General features: G+C 40.3%; 1 protein-coding gene across 2 annotated transcripts in view; it reads left to right on the top strand.

The window, feature by feature from the left end:
- Window positions 1-22,126, top strand: part of itga7 (integrin, alpha 7) — a 122,879-nt gene that overhangs the window by 21,336 nt on the left and 79,417 nt on the right. For both annotated transcript variants that reach the window (XM_052101951.1, XM_052101952.1), the window contains exons 2-5: window positions 3,982-4,103; window positions 4,214-4,293; window positions 11,225-11,480; window positions 20,962-21,063. In XM_052101951.1, coding sequence (XP_051957911.1) covers window positions 3,982-4,103; window positions 4,214-4,293; window positions 11,225-11,480; window positions 20,962-21,063 — 560 coding nt within the window. The remainder of the gene's footprint in view (window positions 1-3,981; window positions 4,104-4,213; window positions 4,294-11,224; window positions 11,481-20,961; window positions 21,064-22,126) is intronic.

The following is a 22,126-nucleotide window of genomic DNA, read 5'->3' as shown; positions in this document are numbered from 1 at the left end:
CCGGACAAATCTTTAAAGGGATAATTCACCCAAAAATTTTAAATTCAGTAATTATTTACTCACCTCTGTGTTATAACCCCATATTAATTTATTTATTTTTCTTAACACAAAGGGAGACACCCTTGCTGTGAAGAAAAAGAAAGAAAGTCATATGGGGTTATAACAACACAAGGGTGAGTAAACAATGAATGAATTTTCATTTTTGGGTGAACTAATCCTTTAATGTAAGAATCACATGTTCATGGCATGATATACTATGCACTCAAGCGGTCAAGCTTCAACTAAAGAGACATTTATTTCCAGTTAATCTAGCTAGCTTAATTTTTATTTTTTGTGAGAGATGCCGAGTTAATGGAGCGTATAAGGTAATAAATAAAATTGAATCAAAAACAGTGAGGTAACATAGATTGAGATCTTGCAGGAAGTGAGCACAAAGAAATGTCATGTCTTCTGTTTGTTAAAAAAAGGAAAGGAGGCAAGAACAGAGCAACTCTCTCTCTCTCTCTGTATATATATATATATATATATATATATATATATATATACAGTATAAGGATGGGCAAGGAGGAGGCAGGAACCAGCTGCAAAATCAACAGAAACCTTTAATGCATAAATGAACTTAAAACAAAATAAAACATAAGGACACAGACACACATGCATCGCAGCCATGTGCATCTCTCTCAGCTGGCTTCTCCAGCTGACCCTTATCTCGCTCTCCCGCTGATCAGCTGATTCAGCGCTGGACATGCTCCATCACAGCCCGGACACGCCCTCCTTCTCCTCACACTCCTCTCCCAATTGCTTATATTTAGCAATTCTCCAGGCAGGGGTGCCACCGGTCTGACTAACTCCAACATGCTCCATCACAGCCTGGCCACGCCCTCCTCCTCGTCACATGAAAATGACTTGTCAAAGCAAAACTACCACTGGTGATACTTTCAAAAACAAGAAAAAAGTAAAAGTAAAGTAAAAAGTAAAATTAGCCCAAAATCTTCTGCTTTCAAGAGACGCCATTGAATAACACACTTGAATAGTTACATAACTATTTATTAAAAAGTTAAAGAGTTAAAAATAGCATTTAAAACAACATTGACACAGTTCTGTATATCTGGTCTAAGTGCTGATGCAGAAACAGCAGGGTTACCTACTTTGGTTGCCTGGTTGGAGTGAGATTTTGATGCCAGTCCAAAAATGGTCTTCAAAGATGGCTGAGGTACACTGTCACCCACAACCTTAAAGGGGTCATGACATAATCTTTTCTTATAACTGTATTATCTTCCGTGAGGTCCACTTCATATATAATAATTTTCCACCCTGTCTCTTGCCCTCTGTCTGAAATGCTCGGTTTTAAGCTGCCTGGCCCTATAAGACTTCAATGTACATGTCCACTGTTGTGATTGGCTAACATCAAGCCCTGTTCACACCGGCAGTTACTTTGTGGCTTGGTGTTGCTAGACTCTGCAATCTTTGTCACTAGTGGGCGTTCCTTCTGTCTATCGCTGTAACGTTATTGGAGGACTGCATGTCTAGCCATAGCTATTGAAAATTTGAGTGTGTTTTATAAAATGTGCACCAGTGTTTAGTTCATTTAAATAATTAACAAGACGATCAATCTATCATGAATGAATGAATTAAACTCACTCAGAATGCACACCGTTTCTGACATGCATCGTTGTATAATTATATCCATGCATGTGGTTTATAGACAAATGATATAGAACAGTATGTCCCTTACGATGCTGAAACTTATTCTCTGTCTTGCCTGCACTCGTCTCCAGTCTGCCAGAAGACAGATGATGTGAGCTCCGCTGTCTTCACTTCACTTCATTTGCATAAAGTTGACATTTTCTCAACTTTGTCTTGTCACTCTCCCACGACGATCTTTGTTGCCAATGGCCACGACAGCTTGTGTTGCCGGAAGTCATTAAGCTCTCATTGAAATTGAATGGAATCCTGCCGCTATTTTGCGCAATACCGCTGGTGGTGGTGCGGTGGTATTGAAACGCAATATGAAGAAAATGAACAAACCCTACACAACCTTATACAACTAAATTTTAGGGTTAACACATAACGTACAGCCAAACTGTTCACTCAAGCACAGCATAAACTATCAAACAGTAATGACTTATGAAATATTCATGAATGAAAATGGTTCCTTTGCTAAGCTTGAATCATATTGTTTCACAAGCAAACAACACGGAAATCTTCTGAATACGTAAACGATGTACAATATACATGGTGATGTTGGGTGCTTCAACTGGCTTCAACAGACCAAAGCAGAGATGCTGGTCTTAACATCCCACAATTTCCAGGTTTGTTTACACACACATGAATGCATGTGTTTCTCCCAGTCAGTAGCAGCAGCATAATGTGACAGGTTTTTAAAAGATGTGCTTGTCCCGCTCTAAAATCGCAGCACACATCGCCGGAAATGCATCAAAACGATCAAAGAAGTTTACATGTTTACAAAAGAACAACAATTAAAAAAAGCCCATATGGGTGCAGGACGCCTTCCAAACAGTACAACAGCAAGAAAACACAGCTGAACACAGGGGATCCTTTTTAGAGATATAACTTGACACTGCATCTTTTAAAAGTGGTGCAAGATGTATAATAATTGTCAAAGCTGTTTGTCTAGTGCATGTTTATGTAAAAATACATTTACATCTAGACAGGCACGTGAAGGTGTCTTGTGGAAGTCCACTTTGAATGAATCTCCCATGAAAGGCCCATCTCTCTCCTCTTCACCTGTGTTACAGACTAAGCACCAGTGGGCAGGGCCAAGGGTGCAATGACGAACAATAGGCTGGTGAGGCAGTATTTGATTCTTGTGATGTCACAAGTTCTACAAATTCCAAATGAGCCATTTTTGCAGCTTGGTTTAAATAAATGCTCTTTTTCTTTTGTTTTGAAACTTACAGAATGTTTTTATAGTACAATGACATCTTATATGGCAAAAGATCAAGGAAAATTTGATTACTCATGTCATGACCCTTTTAAAGATGGTTGATACATAACTGCAATTAATTACTAAATAATTCATTAATTACCCTTCCTGAACATGTACCACTGTGCACATTCGGGCAGGACCATGCCTGGTATTTAACTGCAGCAGCGACAAGTGACCATTAACTTCTGATACACCTCGGGTCTGTTTCTTCATAGACCTAAACCTCTATCAATAGCCATCCAATGACAGATCGTCTTACATCTACTTTGAGTGGGACGTGGAAGAGGGTGTGTGTCTTAAATCTAAGTCGAAAGTTCATTGGTTGCTCACACGTGTCAACCGTCCAGTTACATTTTTAAACTCAATTATCAAATGGATAAAAAAAGCCAATGAAAAATGTCAAAGTAAATGAAAAAGAAAAGCCATTGGCAAATAGACAAAGAAAAGAAACTGGCAAATGAATGAATTAAAGCAATTACCAAATGCATTTTTAAAACGCAATTTAAAGGGTGTATTCAAAATTGACTTAATGTGCTATTTTTTTGTTACGTTTAACTGCATTTTAAACCTCAATTAAATACATTATTTATTAATGCTCAATTTAAATGTAAATATAAATACATTTTTAAATGTGAATTAAATAAACACATTTAAACGTGTCTATTTATTTGCCCATTTATAAATTGGTTTATTTATCCATGTTTTTATTTTCAAATTAATAGATTGATAATTTATTTCTTCATACTTTTTTAATTGGCACTCCCATACTGATGTGCGTTACGGTGCTGAATTTGCTTTGGTGGCCCGAAAATGTATGTCTCACACTGATGGAAAAATCTTACAAGCAATATTTGTTGCTATTCTTTATTTTACATTAAATTACATTGTCTTGATATTTGGCATGAGATTTATTTGAGTAGTGTGAGACTGCGAGACAGAGCCTGAAAGCGTGCCTGAAAGCGGCAAATGCGTGACAGTTGGCAACCCTGAGAAACATTATATACAGAGTTTATTGCTCTGTTTTTCTGCAGGATTCTAGTTGGAGCTCCTCAAGCTAGAGGTGTTGGAAGTTTGAGGAGCAGCCGCCCTGGTGCCCTGTACCGCTGTCCAGTCACAACAGAGAAGTGTGAACGGGTTGACATCGATGGAAATGGTATTTCACACTGGTTAAAACAGCTGTATCTTAATTTCTATTAGTGTGATGTAATGAGGTCTTAGTTCTTCAAAACTGTTACAGGAAAAAAAATTGTTAATTTTTTTCAGTGAGTGTGGAGCGAGAGAGCAAACACAACCAGTGGTTGGGTGTTACGGTTAAAAGCCAGGGCATTGGTGGTAAAGTGGTGGTGAGTATATAATATACCTGTAACTTTTCAAAAGACTGAATGACCACCAAATGGCAAAGAGTTAAGTAATTGCCAGAGCTCAAATTAGTACACACCACCATGCTGAAAAGACTAATATTGCTGTTCAACAGCTTATGTTGTGTTTTGGGTGCTGGTCCACCAGCTAGACCAGCACCAAACAAGCATTAGCCAGCATAAACCAGCATTAACCAAATGTTAATTTCATGCTGGTTAAGTTGGTCTTTTTAGCAGGGTGTTACATTAAAATTACGTCACATGATACACTCCCACAAAACACTCAGCAAATCACTTTTGGCATGAGATTTGGCACTTATAGATTTGTCTTGCCATTCTGAAAGCTTTTTTTTTTTTTTTTTTTACCACAAATGCTTGCTCACTTAGAATGAGATAGCTTTGTTTATTTTCACACACTGCCTGTGCTGTTTTGGCCCCATATTCACCAAAGGAATTATGCACATTAGGCAATGTCACTAACATGCCCACAAAATTAGTTTTTGCTGGATGCAGTTTTCATAGTACAACACTAGATCTCACGAGTCAGTTCTGAGTGCTATGTTGTGGAGGATGCAGCAGACCACTAAAAGAAAACTGAGAAAAGTTTAACTTTAAGGTTGCAAGTATGGCATGTGTAAGTGCAATTAATGTCTATGTGAAATATTGTGGATTAACCCTTTTTCTTCCCTCAATCTGGCAACGGATCTCAGGGGTTACGCACACTTCAAAATGTGCTAAATAATAGCATAAACAACATATGACTTGATTCTTTTCTTCCACATCTTAAGACAATGTTCACATTCATATAAGCAGTTTTATTTATTGTTTTTCTACTGAAGAAAATTAAGATTAATATATAATTAATTATAACAAAGTCAGTGTGCACTATAGGTGGCCATGTTGGTTTTAGTTCAGGCTGACTTAACTATCACAGATCATTTTAATCAAGTCATGTGACCCACATACTCAAAACAGGCCCAACTATGATAAATGATAACACGATTAATAACTATTTCTCATAGCCCCTATAAGAAACTAAAGAGTAAGAGTCTTGTGGTACATGTTGCATGTTTATGGGTTAAATACTCGTGGTGCAGCACTATAGTGTGGTTAGTGAATAAAATGCAGGTATTTGTACTGACATACCATGTGCAAAAGTAGTGCAACTGTTTAGTGAATTCCCCCCTAAAAAGATCATGGCCTCGGACACTATCGCGCGATGTGTATTTTCATCTCAACACCTTTTATTATTTTAATCAAGACATATAAAAATAGCCAAACTATCCTAAATTATAGGAAAATTGGCCTTTGTTACTTACAATATAGAAAGAAGACCCTCTTCCTTGGTAGTCCTTCAACTCAAAGACAATGGGAGGGAGAACATTTATAACCTCTAAACCTCAGTTTTTTGGGTTACAGTTTTTAGATGTCAAAATAAAGTTAAAGAGGTATTGTAAAAAAATAAATGGGGAAAAATACAATCTCATCTAAGCAACAGTGGTGTTGGGAAAACAGCTTAAATCGATGTCAAATCTGATGTTACATCAATTAATCAGTCTGTACAATATATAATCAAAGTAAGTGCAAATTGCATCGCCCCCACATGGATATTTGTGTTTACATCTGGAAGACGTATTATCTGAATTACCTCTATAAGACTTTTCCTTTTGGATGTCAAAAGGACATTTAGTCTTTAAGACATTTATGATCTAGAATGTCTGTAAAATTGATCTTTTTAAGATGTTTATCAGATGTTAAATAGAATGCAATGCGTTCCTTATGAAACGCTCTTAAACACACATCTTAGAGATGTACTTGTGCTTCTGGGCCTCGATTTTCCCTAAAAGGTGCTGTAAGCGACTTCTCGGTTCATCCGCTCTCACTACACTTGACGGCGGGTGGCCAGGGGGTACCAAGGGGCTGCGGTACCCACATTTTCTAAGAAAGAGTGGTTTCCTCACTCCTTGGGTCACATAGCATGTGTTTACGGCCGTCGTTCTCATGATAGCCTGTAACCGAACACTCGCGGCCAGGGCATTACAAACGTGGGCCTCCCGCCTTCACGCACCCGGCCACGGCACACTCACACCCATGCTCAGGTGGTTGTGATGAGTCACAGGGACGGTCTCCCTACTAACCTGTCGCTGATCGGTCCTATGGTGGGTATGCGGAGCAAGGTAAGTGCTTCAAGGTTCCCCTCAGCACAGCCACAAGCTCGGGATGCGAGGCTCCTTGATGTGGCATCTCCTGCTCCTCCCACCGCACCCGCAGGTATGTCAGACATGATTGTCCCCTTACTGCCCCTCGTCTGGAGCTTGGGGGCGTGGTTAGCTCTCTACAACCCGTCACGATGGCTGGCCAGGAACATCCAACTTGGCTATGCGATTCAGTTCGCCAGGCGCCCGCCCGGGTTCAGACAGGCCCCTGGATGGGACGCGGAAGATATAACTGGCCTACAACCGGTGGTGGAAGTGGCGTTTGTTCGAGGCGAAGACCCCCAGAGATGCGCAGTTGAGTGCTTTCCTTCCTGCAGCAGAGGCTGGAGGGGCGGATGTCCCTCTCCACTTTGAAGGTGTATGTGGCCGCTATAGCGATGCACCACGACACGGTGGATGGTAAATCCCTCGGGAAGCACGACCTGATCATCAGGTTCCTGAGAGGCTCCAGGAGGCTGAACCCTCCGCCTCTTTCCCTTGTGGGATCTCTCTGTGGTCCTCCTGGGCCTAAAGAGAGCCCTGTTAGAGCCCTTAGAGTCAGTTGAGCTAAAGGCGGTCTCATTGAAGGCTGCCCTCCTGACTGCGCTCACGACCATCAAGAGGGTTGGGCACCTGCAGGCGTTCTCTGTCAGCGACACCTGCCTGGAGTTCAGTCCGGAGTACTCTCATGTGGTCTTGAGACCCAGACCAGCCTATGTGCTCAAGGTTCCCATGACCCCTTTTAGGGATCAGGTGGTGAGCATGCAAGCGCTGCCCTGGGAGTAGGCAGACCCAGTCTCGTCCTTGCTGTGTCCTGTGCGTGCTTTTGCGCATCAACTTGGATCGCACGCAGAGCTTTAGACGCTCTGAGCAGCTCTTTTTCTGCCCCATGAGGAGTGTGCCGTCCTCTTGGGCACTAGCCAATGGCACCTCTCTAGCATCTTTCTGCTGGGCAACACCCAATACCTTTTGCAAGATTTTATAATCTCCGGGTTGAGCCGGTTTCATCCCGTGTGTTGTCAGGTATGAACAGGTAAGTATGTGGGGCAGCTAGACGTGTGTACTGCTAGCATACAGCACCTTTCCCATCCAGGAGGGGAAGATTTGCACATTTTTCCCCCATGAAACATGAGACATGTTCATGAGACAGTGGATCCTGGATATCCATCCTCCCTAGCCCTGTGGCTGGCAGATTTGGTGGAAGAATTCGTAGCCAGGCCCAGTATGTTTACCAGGATGCCCTGTGCTGTGGTAGGTGCTCCACAAGTGCTGGTTACCTGTGGTAACTCCCTGTGAGTACGGTTTCCCTGTCAGTAGATCCGCATCTCCCTTGGGCAGAGCTCTCTTTGCCACCGGTCGCAGTGTTTGTAGAGCTCCTCCCCTCCAGGTAGGACCTACCACGGTGCCTCTTCCACATGCAGCTGGTAAGCACATGTGACGTATCGGTCACATGTTAACCTCCCCTCGGGCATGATGTGGTTTCTGCGGCGTCTTTTCCTCATTGGAAAGAACACCTTCCCCGACTCGAATACATTTGTCCCCAGCCGAAAAATTTTTGAAGAAAAAAGAGAAAAAAGGCCACAGCTGGTGCCATAGTAGATATGCCCCCCAGGGGTGTGAGGAACTATGCAGCGTTCTTGGGGAGTTGGGGGAGGCTATTATGCACACAGTGGTTTGCTTGCACCTGCAACGGCAGTCAACATAACACAGTTCAACTAGTTGTGGCGTTTTGTATAGGGACCCCTAGTGTCACTACATTGACACGTCGAGTGAGTGACAGATAGGGAACGCCTTGGTTACTGTTGTAACCTCCTGTGTCTCTCTTGCCACAACGCTGGACTACCCGCTGAAATGTCCAGGACCCTGTCCCTGTCTTGTTGTGAGCCATCTCTTTTTATGCCCATATGTCTGGGGAGTGGCATGTAAATTCCACTTGCCAATTCCCATTGACCTTTTCTCAAAGATCAGAGGTATTTGGGGCTCCCAAGAGTGACCCCTATTGCCACTACATCGATACAACATCTCGTTCCCTCCATCAGGGAGCGGATGTTATAACAGTAACCAAGACGTTTTCTAAGTGTAAATTAGGCTGCATTCCATTCAACTCGGAAAGTCGGATTTTACAATGGAATGCATCTTTAATCAGAATTACAACTTGTAGGCTCGTGCAGAATTTCTCAACTCCAATTTTGCTGAGATGCAGGGGCATGATGTCACACAAACATGTTGACACTCAGAGAGATATACAAAGTGATAAACATTCACTTTATTAAGTAATATCGATAAATTAGTTTGTTTCCACATTACATGATATTAAAGCTTGTTTAACAAACGCCTGCAGAAATAGGTTGTGGCAGGGCGGAGGGCAGGGCCGGGTGCGTAGGATCACGACACAGCCCCACCCTCCGCCCTGCCACATTGGTGTATAAACATTATAATCTCTTTTGACAATCATACACCTGAAGCACAAATGCTAGCACTGCAGCATTGTTTATCAGTTGGGTTGCTAGGAGACATCTCTAATGAGAGTCAAACCCCTGCTAAGCTAACAGGAGCATTGCCGATTTTTTTCTTAAGCGTCATTCTCCGAATATTAGGGAATGGAATGCATTTATGGTCGGAGATCGGAGATATCAAGTAGGAATATTCTACATCCAACTTGAAAGGAACTCAGCATAAGAATGCACCCTAACGAAATAAAATTTATTGCATGCAAAATATTATTAGATAGATTTTTCCATGTATTAAAGACCTCCTTGGTAGATTCATATGAAAAATTTGGATTTTTGAATGTCTGTGTCATGATCACTTGTTGTCTGCCCCGTGTTTTCTGTTTCACTCATCACTGATCACGCTCCATGTCACGTTTTCCTTGTTGTCCGCCCCGTGTTTCACTGTCCCTGTATAAACTACACTTCCCTTCATTCCCGATCCTCTTCACTGCCGCCTCTGTGTTATTGTCCGCACCTGTTTGTTATTTTGTCATTATCGTGTCTGTTTATTTAAACCCCGCTGTTTTCCCTTTCCTTTGTCGATCGTTGAATGTTATGTTTCTCGTTCATGCCGTTGTTCTCTCGCTGTTCCCGTGGTTCGTTCGAGGTTTACCCTGCCCTTCGTTTATGTTCACTGTCTGTTCTACCCGCTGTGTGTTCTTTTGTGTTTGAGTTAATTTTTCCCATCGTGGACTTTTTCATTTGTTCCTGTGTTTATTATTAGTATTATTTGTTCTTAAATAAAGCTGCATTTGGATCCGCACTTCCCGTCTGCCTTCTCCTGACTTCCTATTCATTACAGTCTGTTCGGTAGACGTTCATTTCACAAAACAGTCATGCTGCAGATAAAATTAGACTTGCTTGGGAATTAAGTGTCCTATCAAGTTTTGGCATTACTGTGTGGATGTGTTTTCAAAATGTCAATTGGTATTACTAGTTAGCTGCGACATAATGTATGATATCCAAAGGCATAGAGTGTCTTATTCATTGTGAAACTGTGTTTTCTTAATGGCACGAATCACACTGAAGGCCTAGACTTTAAATGCACGGCCTGCCACTGTTTAAATCATGCTACTAATTAAATACAGCGTTTAAGTCAGTTTTTTTTTAAAGCTGTAGTAATGCATATATTAAATTTGGCATCAAAATGTGTCATTCTGTTCGGTGTGATTTTCTAAAACCTGATTGGAACAGGAGCTGATCAGATCAGAGCAGGTGCGCAGCTATTTCTCTATTTTCTCACATACTCACAAATGTGTGTGAAGTTAAACATGTCATTTGCACTCTTTCTATGGTGGAATTTAATAGTCATTGAAGCAATATCACCCACGAGTGCTTCAACGGCATAAAACACGAGAGGTAGGTCTACCGCTGTCAACAGCATCTAAAAACTTGCCTGTCAGACACTTGTGGATGCATGAGACAAACAGTGTGTCCCGAAAATAATAGATATTCTGTTTTTATGAAAGTGCCTCGAATGTAAATGTGTATATTGTGTGAAAGTTCACAAAGAGTACAGAGATGTAAGTGCAAAACAGTAAATAGTTTTAATGTTATTATTAAGAGGGAGAACAAGAAGACATAAGGCTTTTTACCTGTCATCTTTCCATTATTTTTATTTATTTATTGCTCCAAAGGTATTACATGTTATTTCTGCATAATTTTTTCGTCAACATTGTTTTCCCTTCTTTCACAAGTTGTGCTTGCATAGTTGCATAAAACCTTGGAATATTCCATTACAGCCTGATCTGAGGGGGGAGGGGGTTGCTTGCATTGACAGTGCTGAAAACAACAGCAAATTAATCATATCAGTGTTATAACAGCAATATTTAAAATACACAACTTGTATTTTTAGGGGACCCTTAGCTTCTGGGGAACCTAGCAGGTTCTGGCCCAAGGTTATTTGGTTGCTGTAATCTTCTCAAAACGAATATATTGTTGCCATCTTCTGGTCATTCATATGGTACTACAATATAAGTTTTTCAATCTAAGTAAATACATCAAACTTATAAGGCATTAATGGTAAATTATCAAAAACAAGGTAACATATAATCAACTTGTAACATTACATATGAATAAAGTAAACAGAGTAAATACTTGTAAAAGAAATACATAAAACTGGGTTTTTGCATTTATATAATTTTGCAAACAACACCTAGTTGCAATGTGCAATAAATATGTGCTGAGATGTTTGTGAACATTACTGTGTGTTATAATTTCCTCATACAGACATGTGCTCACCTCTATGAGCTTAGACAACATGTGAACCAGTCATATGAGACCCGAGACCCGATCGGACGCTGTTACGTATTGAGTGAAGACCTGAAAGAGCGAGATGACTTTGATGGGGGGGAGTGGAAGTTCTGTGAGGGTCGACGTCAAGGTCACGAGCACTTTGGATTCTGTCAGCAGGGTATGTCGGCCAGTTTCACACCTGACAACAACTACATCCTCTTTGGAGCTCCAGGAACCTACAACTGGAAAGGTAATTCAATTGGTTTAATTTAAAGATACTAAGATTGAATACTGGGAGTGAGAGGTTTGTGTTTTACTCTTTCAAACAGAATCTGATTGATTGGACATTACATTTACAGTTATATAAGTTGAGTAAATATAACAAAAGTATTATGACATATTAAATTATTGAATTATTTTTCCATGACTGGACCAATAAATGGACCAGTATATTAAGACAATTTCTAACAATATATTAAAGGGGAAGTCAGTAATATTTTTGTTTATGGAGTAAATTATGTCTCATAACCTAGCTTAATATGCAGAATCAACTATACCCATTAGCCAGGGTGGACGTTAATGTAACTGGGGCTTTGAGGTGTGACAAAACAGTCTGTTCAATGGGCTGTATTGTTATGCACCCTGATGTGGATCATTCAGCCTGCCAAATATAAAAAATTATAATGATAGTGGTGCAAATTGTATTTTTTTTAAATTGCTGGTCTTACCTGGTTTAAGCTGGTCTCCCAATGAACATAGTTTCCAAAGCATTCATTAACAAAACAAACAAACAAACAAACCAATCATGTATTACATATTTATAAAATATTAAAATCAACAGGTAGAAAATGTAAATACAAGTAACTTAACAGAACAAGTAACAATAAATTAAACGAACACTTTCAGTACTTAGTGACAGGTCACTCCTCTCTTCCCTCAGATAATGAAAAGAGAACACATACTCTATACATTCAGCCTTCTATGCAAGAACATATGACATTTTCTCTATATTATTCATTCTGCTGAATTTAGGCAGTATCTGTCCAATGAGTGTAAAGTGTGTGTTTCTAATGGTCTTATATTTACCGCACTCAGTGAACAAGTGAACTTCATCCTCTATGACTCATTTAGTGCAGTGTGAAAACAGTCTGTTCTCTCTGGGTCTCCAGCTCTATCTGCGTCGACCTGTCTCTACAGCTAGACTGTGCTCACGCACACGATACTCTGGAAGGGGCTTCCTTTGAAGTTGGTCTTAAGTTTCAGATATGGTGCCAACTTATATGCTGTCTTAAATTTTTGAAAGTAGTTCAATTTGTTTGCTGCTTTGAGTTTGCTTGGCCAATAATGGAGATATTGTTCTGTGGTTGTGTATTGTTTTTGTATAAGTTTTGCCTGCCTGAATTGAAGAGTTTAGCTGGTGATTGTCCACTAAATACTTTAAAGGGTAACTCTCTGGGTGTGCTGCTCTGTGTATAAATGTTTAGCCTGTCTGAATTTCTCTCTCTCTCTCTCTCTCTCTCTCTCTCTGGGAGTGCGTTGGTGATAGCTAGTGCGGCTTTGAGCATTTTGCCTCCCCCTCATTAGTATACAAGAAGAAGTGCTGATAGCTTTTGGTGTAAAGTTATGTTCCAATTGCTTGGAATGCCATCCCTGTCCCTCCGTAATGGGAGCAGGTGTGTACTGTAGACCGGTGTGATGGTTGAGTACCTGCTCGTAGTCGTTGGGGAGAAAGTTGGTTTCTAAAATATCATATCAGCCTCCCGTGTGAGTAAAGCAGACATTGTTTGAAGCCTTAATCAATCAGTTGGTTATGAGCGGATTATAGGTGAAAGAAACTTTCTGTTGTGGAGGTAAGTGAGGACCCAAGAGCGATGTCAATGAAATAGAGTCTTTTAATGAGAATTCTTATGCAGCAAAATGATGAACACAAATCTTCTCCTTGAGAGGTATCGGTCAACATAAACAACCCGCAGAGAGGGCGATGAGTAAAGGAAGCTTCTTCAGAGCTCTTAGTGAGTGTCCCTTAGGCAGCAGTCGGGGGTTGTAGTGTAGCGCCGACAGGCTGTAGGCTCCCCAGGGGTAGACAAGGGTCGAGGCGAGACAGTGGTGACCAGACCTCTAGCAGCGCAGGGCGAACTGAACAGAACACAAATATATCCAGATAATTATCAGTGAACAGATAGCGTAGTGAGGCGGATGCCAATAGGACTGGACTGGACAGCGACAAGCAAGACAGTGGTTTGTATCTACGTGTGAAACTCAAGTGAGACTCAGACAACGACAACAGCGAAAGCAGAGAAAGAAGTAGAGATCTTAATCAGCGGGAAGCAGGAACAGGTGGGAAGAGAATTAATGGAGAATTAAGGGGAGATAAGGAGCAGCTGGAGGAAGAGGGAAAGGGGGAGAAGTAACCTAAAAGGGTCAGCAGAGGGCGAAAGAGTAGAGGGAAAGAACAAGAACAAAACATATCATAACAAGACAACACAGGATATGACACTTTCCTTCTGGTAACCCCACTATCCCCTCCAGCAACTAAAATAACTATCTCTGAGGGGGCCTGGGTAGCTCAGCGAGTATTGACGCTGTAATGAGTGGTTCGGACGAGAGTGTCAGAGCTCTGGGGCTGGTGCAGAAACAACATCACATATGAAATTTGAAAATACGTGTTTTGTCAGGTATGAACAGGTAGAGTTTGGTAATATGGAACAACGGCCAGGTGTATCATTTGCATATTGCGCACTTCCCTCCCCTGAGGCAAAAGTGTGCACTTTTACCCCCAGTCAAGTTCACAAAGATATGGACCCTGGATGTCCTTCCTCCCTAGCCCTGTGGCCCGTGAATTTGGCGGAGGAGTTTGCAGCTACACCCACTACGGGTACTAATATGTCCTGTACTGGGATAGGTGCGCCACAGGTTCTGATTATTCTGGTAACCCCCTGTGATGTATTTTCCGTGGTATGGTCTCCCTGTCGGCAGACCCGCATCTCCCTTGAGCAGAGCCCTCTCTGCCCCCGGCCGCCATGTTTGTAGAGCTCCTCCCCTTCGAGGCAGGATCACCGCGCCCCTTCCATGTGTGGCTGAAGAACCTGATGCTTATAATAGTGTTAGATGGCCCCAGCCGGATCTAATACTCTGTGGAGAGAAAACAGAGAGAAAAGACCATGGCTGGAGTGGCTGCTCCCATACTAGTTACATCGCTTCCCCCCCCTCAGGGATGTGAGGAACTACATGACGTCTTTTTGGGGCGTTGGGGGAGGTTACATGCAGACTGATGCACCTGCTATTATGCATGCAACAGCCTGCTTGCACCTGCATCAGCAGTTCAATTAACATGGTTAAGATGTTGAGCCATTTTTCTATAGGGACCCCTAGCGTCACTATATCAACACAATGTCGAGAGAGTGACAAAAGGGGAACGCCTTGGTTACTGTCGTAACTTCCGTTCCCTAATGGAGAGAATGAGACGTTGTGTCCCTCTTGCCACAACGCTGTACTAGCCGCTGAAATGGCCTGACCTTGTCTCGGTTCCTCAGCACAAAACCTGAATGAGAGTTTGCATTCCTTCTCCTTTTATGCACGTATGTCCATAGGAGTGGCATGCAAATTTCTTTTGCAAATTCTTATTGGCCTTTTCTCAAAAGAATGGAGGAGTTCGGGGCTCTCAAGAGCGACTCCTAGTGTCACTACATTGACACAATGTCTCATTCCCTCCATCAGGGAATGGAGGTTATGACAGTAACCAAGACGATTTTGAAATAAAAAAATGATCGGCCATGAATCTAGGCGTGATCAGCCAACTACGATCAGAGATTTAAAAAGAAGATTGAACTGCTGCAGTTTCCCCAGCCGACACACACACGACTCAGAAGCCGGTCCTAATTATTTGTGCTTATGGACATGATGTAAAGATGCAAGAAATAATTACAGGCAAGGATGTTATTTCACACCAATTTGACTCAAGAAATAAATTATTATAGTAGGCTTACCATATTGATTTTGGGTAAAACAAGGACAGGGATTTGAATACAGATTTGTTTTATGTACTTGATCAATAATGGATTTTTTAATTAGAAAAATAATAATATTCAGTTGTTCTGGAGTTGCTATTTTCATCAGCTGTAAAAGCAAAAAGAAAAAAGAAAGATATCAAGTAGACTTTTGATTGTGAGAGCTGAAATTACGAGTTAATATTACGAGTTATGAGATAATATTTTTCTGTTTGTATACATCTATTCTCAAAACATTGAAATGGAATAGAAAGATTATTTCACCAAATTAGAGCACATATTAAGACAACAGCAAGGTGGGGACTGTGTTACTAGGAGGGGACTGGAATTACACATTGGACATCACAGAAGACAGAAATGGAGAAGAACACATGCTCAGTCAGCTATGTGCTTAGCAAACATTACTGATACTTTAAAACTCTCAGACGTGTGGACATAAAATTATTAATCAACTAAACAATACACTTAGATCAAGGTTAACAGTGGTACTATTTCTGCTGCATGCTTGGACAGGTTTTATTTATCACATAATATGATGAATATGATTTTACACCCAGCATTAATTCCCATGCCTTTGTCTGGCCATTTATTAATTACGTTTAGATTGTTGAAGAAACAAGAGTTGTTACTGGTACTTTAATATAGAGCTTTTTCAAAAAAAAAATTATTTTTTTGCAAGACTTGTTTTGTTTTTTGGAAAGGAAAAGAGCAGATGACTTTCATATACAGTGGTGGGAGATTGGAAATTTGAATATTAGAGAGCTCTGTCATGTGCTTAAGATGGACAAAAACATTCTTGATATTGAAAGGCATATGATGGACAAAAACATTCTTGATATTGAAAGGCATTTGATGGACAAAAACATTCTTGATATTGACAGGAATATGATGGTCAATTATTTTAGTAATCTACAAGAATTATAGACTGACAATAAGCAATAGCTGAATTCAGTTTCTAGTTAAGGAGCAGGTTTTCATCTATACTAGATATAAATGGGCTAACTACATATTATTATTTTTTATTTTAGCTTTACATTGCACTGGGAATACAAATGTATAATCTGAAGGATAGTAATGGACACGATACTACTAACCCTATTTTAAAAACCCTATTTTTACTCAATTGTATGCTGCTAAGAACATGGATAATAAGAGTATAGATGAACTACTGCAATACCTCCACATCTTAACCTCTGAAAAGAATCAAGCCCTAGAGGCTGAAGTTCCTCGTCATGGTTGCTGAGCTAGCGCCATCTTGCCCCGGATCCTGAGCCGGCTCCATGCCATGTCACATAAATGCCTCAGCCTGCTCAATGCCACGTCACAACAACGCCTCAGCCTTTTCCATGCCACATCACAGCAACGCCTCAGCCTGCTCCATGCCACATCACAGCCACGCCTCAGCCTGCTCCATGCCACGTCTCAGGCTCACCTCTGGCCAACGAACCAGCGTTGCAGGCCTCGTTTGTTCCAGAGCCATCTCGCACTGGGCTATTTGGGCTGGAATTTGTTCCAGCCCAAATAGTTCTGCCCACCCTTAGTTCTCCTGATCAGGCAAGGGGAACTTCCAACCCCACCTAGACCCTCCGCGCCCTGGACTCCGCCTTGGTCCTTCGATCCCTCAGTCCCACCTTGGCCCTATGTCTCTTCAGCTCCACCGTGGTCCTTCAGCCAATAGGCTCCTCTGTCCCTCGTCCCTCCGGCTCTGCTTTGGTCAGTCGGTCACCTGGCTCCGCCTGGCCTCTCCTATCCTCCAGCTTTGCTTCATCACTCTGAGCCTGCGGCTTCACCAAAGGCCTCCTTCCCTACGGCTTCACCTTGGTCCTCAGTCCCACCAGCTCCACCTCTGTCTTCCGATCCCCCAGTTCCACTTCAGTCCTCAGGGCCTATGGCGCTACCTTGGTCCTCTGAACCTCAGGCTCCACCATGTTCCTTCGAGCCATCGGCTACTCTCCGGGTACCAAGTTCCCTGGTGTCGCCTTCAAGTTTCTCAAGGCTCCACCCCTCGAGCCTATCATGGCTCCACCTTCCACTGGTGTTGCCCTGATCCCATACTCCACACCCTGTCTTGCCAAACCATGCCTCTAGAGTAACTTTTTGATTATGTTATGTTTCATGTGTTTGTTCATGTTTTGGGGCATCGGGGGCCAGGGGGGATATGTAAGGTTTAATGTGTTTGTTCATGTGTTTCACTTCATGTGGTCCCCTGGTCATGTGATTTAATGTTTCCCTCCATTTTCATGTGTCTTGTTTTCATTGGTTTATTGTCTAGTTACCTTGTTATCAGTTCTGTCTTGTCATTGGTTAACTTGTTTGTCTTGTTACCCCTGTCCATGTATTTAAGCCTCGTGTTTGCCATTGTTCATGGTCAGGTATTGTTTGTGAGTGTAACATTGTTGGATTGTTTATATCAAGTCAAGTTATAGTCAAGTTCATGTCTATGTTTTGTTCACGTTTATAGTTAGGGTTTTTGGAATTTCACGTTTGATAATAAAACTGCAATTGGTTTCATCACACGTCATCGTCTTTTCATCTACCTGTTGCCAGCCATCATTACACCATCAGAGATAATCTATATTTTGTATGTGATATTATTGATCATACCTTTGATAATAATATAAAAAAGTCAAATATCAATGTAAATAATAAATTGAAACAAATGCTTGTCCTTCAAGTGTATTTTAATGAAGTCAAGTTTTTTTTCAAGCTGGGCCGCAAGTATGAAACATGTAATTTTTTTCTGAATTTCATATTTTGAAGTTTAATTCAAATTCAGCATCAAAATGGTGTCTAATCAAATTTATTTTTTAAAACTTTAATTAAATGAAAATAGAACAATTGCTTTTCAACATTTTATTATCAAATAAAGCGCTTCTGTAAAGACCCTCACAGCATAATCTAACAAAATGAAAACATTGATACCTTTTTTTATAATACAGCACATTTGCTTGTGAGATATTGCTTAAATAATGTATTATTATTGTAATTATTGTTGTGAATATATATGTAGCTTCCCCCCTAGCTTCAATAAATGGGACACACAGTGTTTCTGACAGATGCTTTTAACTTAATTTTGCTTGGCTGAGAACTCGGTTATATCACTTAGTGAGAATATCACTCTAAAAACCTGTAGCACTGTGGAACTACAGAAATAAATGACAAAATAAATATACACAAATTAAAAAGTTATTAAATCAATTTGATACATATATACAGTGTCACAGAATGTAAATAAATTATCACAACAGATGATTTAGACCATTTCAAAAAACTTGCACAAATCATTAACACAAACAAACATTAAACCACAATGACATAAACAAAAAATGTGACACAAATTGAGACAACATTCCTCATTCCTCTTGCCAAAGGGTTCTATGTTAAATAATACATATTTGAACCATTTTCCAGAGGATTCTTTGATCTTGAAATCAGAAACACGTGGAGCTGCACACATTACTCTCACTCTGCTAAGACATCTCTAATTTGTGTTATCGCTTTGTAAAACACATTTAAAGTGAGTGGTCATTTACAATACATTTGAGTGAATAGTACATTTTACTAGACAGTATTAATATATTTCTGTCACCAGCATTCCTGCTTGCAAGATATTGCTTAAATATTATTTTTGTAATTATAGCTGAGAATATTACATTTTTATCATTCAGTATTAACATATTTCTTTCACAAGTTACGCTTTCATTTTGACATGAAGCTATTTAATTTGTGTGTTTTTGAAGGTAGCTTCACACCTCCTAATAAGCAGTTGTTTAAATGGCACAGTGTGATTTTTAAAGTGCAAAATGCTGTGGTTTATTTATATAAACAATGTCCGCAGACACTATGCACTTCACAGTTATTGAGCTCTTTGTTCTGTCAACTATTATAACACCCACAGTGTGCATGAAGCTCTTAATGCTGTTCTTTTATGAGCAGCTTTATACATTCACTGTTAAGCGTGCAGCACATGCAGATAGTGTATTTATTTAATTAAATAGCATCCTTTTGTGGTTTATTAGTCTCAAATATGTACAATTTGTGTGTAAGCATTTGAAAGCAGTCTTAAGTCAGTCAGACAGTGTGGGTATAAAAGTTAGTGCTCGGTACTACCGGTACTGCAAAAACACTAGTATCATGACATCGTTTTTAATTTAGTATCGACTTTGTAACAAAGATTAGAAACCTTTGACATCCCTACTTCAGACAGCTCAGAGACTCCTCTGGGGATAAATTGAGCTGGTCTGGAGCAGCCCGAGTCCTCTTGCAGAAGGCGGGCAGAATACCACTGGATCGACATTTATTTCTTATGGAAACTGAAAACCTTAAATTGACTGGACTGACATCTTTCTATAGGTCGATGCTAAAAGTTGTTCAATAGTTCACTTGAGCTTAAAGCTTCTGAAGGTAGCTGGCTAAATTAAGAGCCTTTGTTGTGCAGTCCTCAGTGGACTTAAATATCTAACAGTCAGCCCACCTGAGGAAGGCTCTGTTGAATGTTGGTATAACCAAAATGGAACATTTAATCACAACGGATTGATGGAAATCTGCTGAGAATTCTTACATTTTTCTAACAGATTATAGACTTTCTTTTCAAACAAATGATGTGCACAATTTTCCAAAGCTAAGAATCTCAGCAGCTGTTTGAAGATGACTAGAAACAGAAGAGAACGTGCTAACTTTTGAAACAATACAACTAAGATTGATTAATGACACCCAGAAAAAAGCACTCCATATAAAGTGTGTTAAGGTGTCATATCTTCAGTCACTCGAGAGGCTCAAAGTAGCTAAATGGCAAATTATGCTTGGATCAGATGTTTCCACTAAAGAACCCTACCAAACCCTCATTGAGAGAAGGACTGGTGATTTACAGTGGTGGTTTGTACATGGTATAATAGCTAAAAAGACACAGAGTGTCATGTCTAGATGTGTTTTTGGTCGTGTTTTGTTTTCTGGTCTTTTATTTTTAAATGTTTTTTTCCCTTTTCCTAGTCATGTGATTGTCTTGTTTTCCCTCCATGTTTATGTGTCTTGTTTCCCCTCCATGTTTATGTGTCTTGTTTTCATTGGTTCTTAGTCTTGTTATTGGTTCTTTCATGTAATTGGTTTATGCTTATTGTCTTGTTATCTTGTTTAGAGTTCTGTTTGTTCATTGGCTTGTGTTTCCCCATATCCATGTATTTAATCCCTCATGTTTGCCATTGTTCTTTGTCAAGTATCGTTAGTGTAGCATTGTGTGTAGTCATAGTCATAGTCATAGTCATAGTCCATGGTTTGTTTATGTTTCACGTTTGGATTTATGGTTGTTGGATTTCACTATTGTAAATAATCTGCACTCGGGTTCTTACATCATCGTCTGCTCCTGTGTCATTGCCTGCCAGCAATGTTACACAGAGCACATCTGGATCCAAATATAGGGGAGAGGTGTCCTTTTTGTGATGAACAAAAAAGGTTAAATTGTTCAGTATCATTTATTCCTAAATTGTGAAAGATCCTTGTTTCAAAAACTAGAGTGGTGTGGAAGGTTGGTAGAGGTTTTTTAATATTTTTGAACTCATGGTGAATGTTTGCTATTCACTGTGGACGTTATATCTGGTTGAGAATTTATGCTTATTTATGCATTTAATTAGTTATTATTTTATTCTAAATGTAACAAATTAAAGGAGCAATGTTTAATAAAGAGCTTAAACAAGTTAAAAAATACAGTCCCTCTCTTTCTCTTTTCAGGTCTGTTGTTTATGGCTAGTCCTGTTGAAGATGCTCTGGTCTATAAAACTCTGGAACCTTCTAAAAGCTCTTTTGAAGACGTCACTCAAAACAGCTATCTGGGTTTGTACACAAAGAACATTATGATTTAATCAAGACTAACTCATATCTTCCGTATGTGTTATTGTAACCAGGGGTTAAGTTTGGATTTTGGAGGTGGGAGAACCCTAATCCAAATAATGTTTATGTTTTGATATTACAGTTCATAAACTGTTATTCAGTTCACATAAATGCATAAAATCACATAAGATTTGAAAGACAATAAATTTTTATGCTTGCATTACATAACCAACTACATTTGTAAGCCTACTCCAACATTGCATGAAAGCCTTCTCAACTGATGACATGAACATTGGACTTTGAAAGTGGACGTCTGGGATACAAGTCATGTTTAAGTTATGTTTAGGTGTAGGCAGGGCTGTAGCTAGTGGGGTGAAATGTGGTAATAATTCTAGGGGCACAAAGTCCAGGGGGGCCCGCAACACATTTGAAACTGTATTATTTTAATAGGTAAGGGGCTCAGAGCAATATATATTCATGGGGCCTAGAATTCCTTGTTACGGCCCTGGTTGTAGGGATGTATGTTTTGTTCACCACACATTTTATTTTATGACAATATCAGTTAGGTTTAGGTATAGGGTTTAGGGTAGGTATGTCGGTTTTGATCCCCTCACATTTGCTTTTTATGACCCTTGTTGGGTTTAGGTTAAAGGTTTAGGTTAGAGGGATAGGTTTTGTTAATTTAAAACATTTGTTAATTGGACATTATATTTATGTTACTGACATAACCTTGGTTCCCTGAAAGGAGGGAACAAGACGCTGTGCCAGTAGCCGACACTGTGGGTGCTCCTCATAGGGGCAGTGACCTTGAAACCCTATCCCATCAAGCCAAATTTATTGGCTGGTGATGTCTGGTGCTCCGCCCCATACATGTGTCATTGCAGGTATATAAGGCGGAGCACAGTGCCACAACATCAAGATTTTGGGAGGAGAGTGCATCTTTCAGTCCCTTAATAGCGAGAAATCAGAAGTGTGGCACAGCTATGCAGCATCTCATTCCCTACTTTTAGGGAGCCAAATTTACATCAGTAACAGACATTCCCTTTCAAGAAGGTAACCTTGATGC

The sequence above is a fragment of the Xyrauchen texanus genome, chromosome 32, assembly GCF_025860055.1.
Source record: "Xyrauchen texanus isolate HMW12.3.18 chromosome 32, RBS_HiC_50CHRs, whole genome shotgun sequence".
Classification (NCBI taxonomy): Eukaryota; Metazoa; Chordata; class Actinopteri; order Cypriniformes; family Catostomidae; genus Xyrauchen; species Xyrauchen texanus.
Note: the sequence above shows the minus strand (reverse complement) of the source record. Positions and strands in the feature narration are given on the sequence as shown.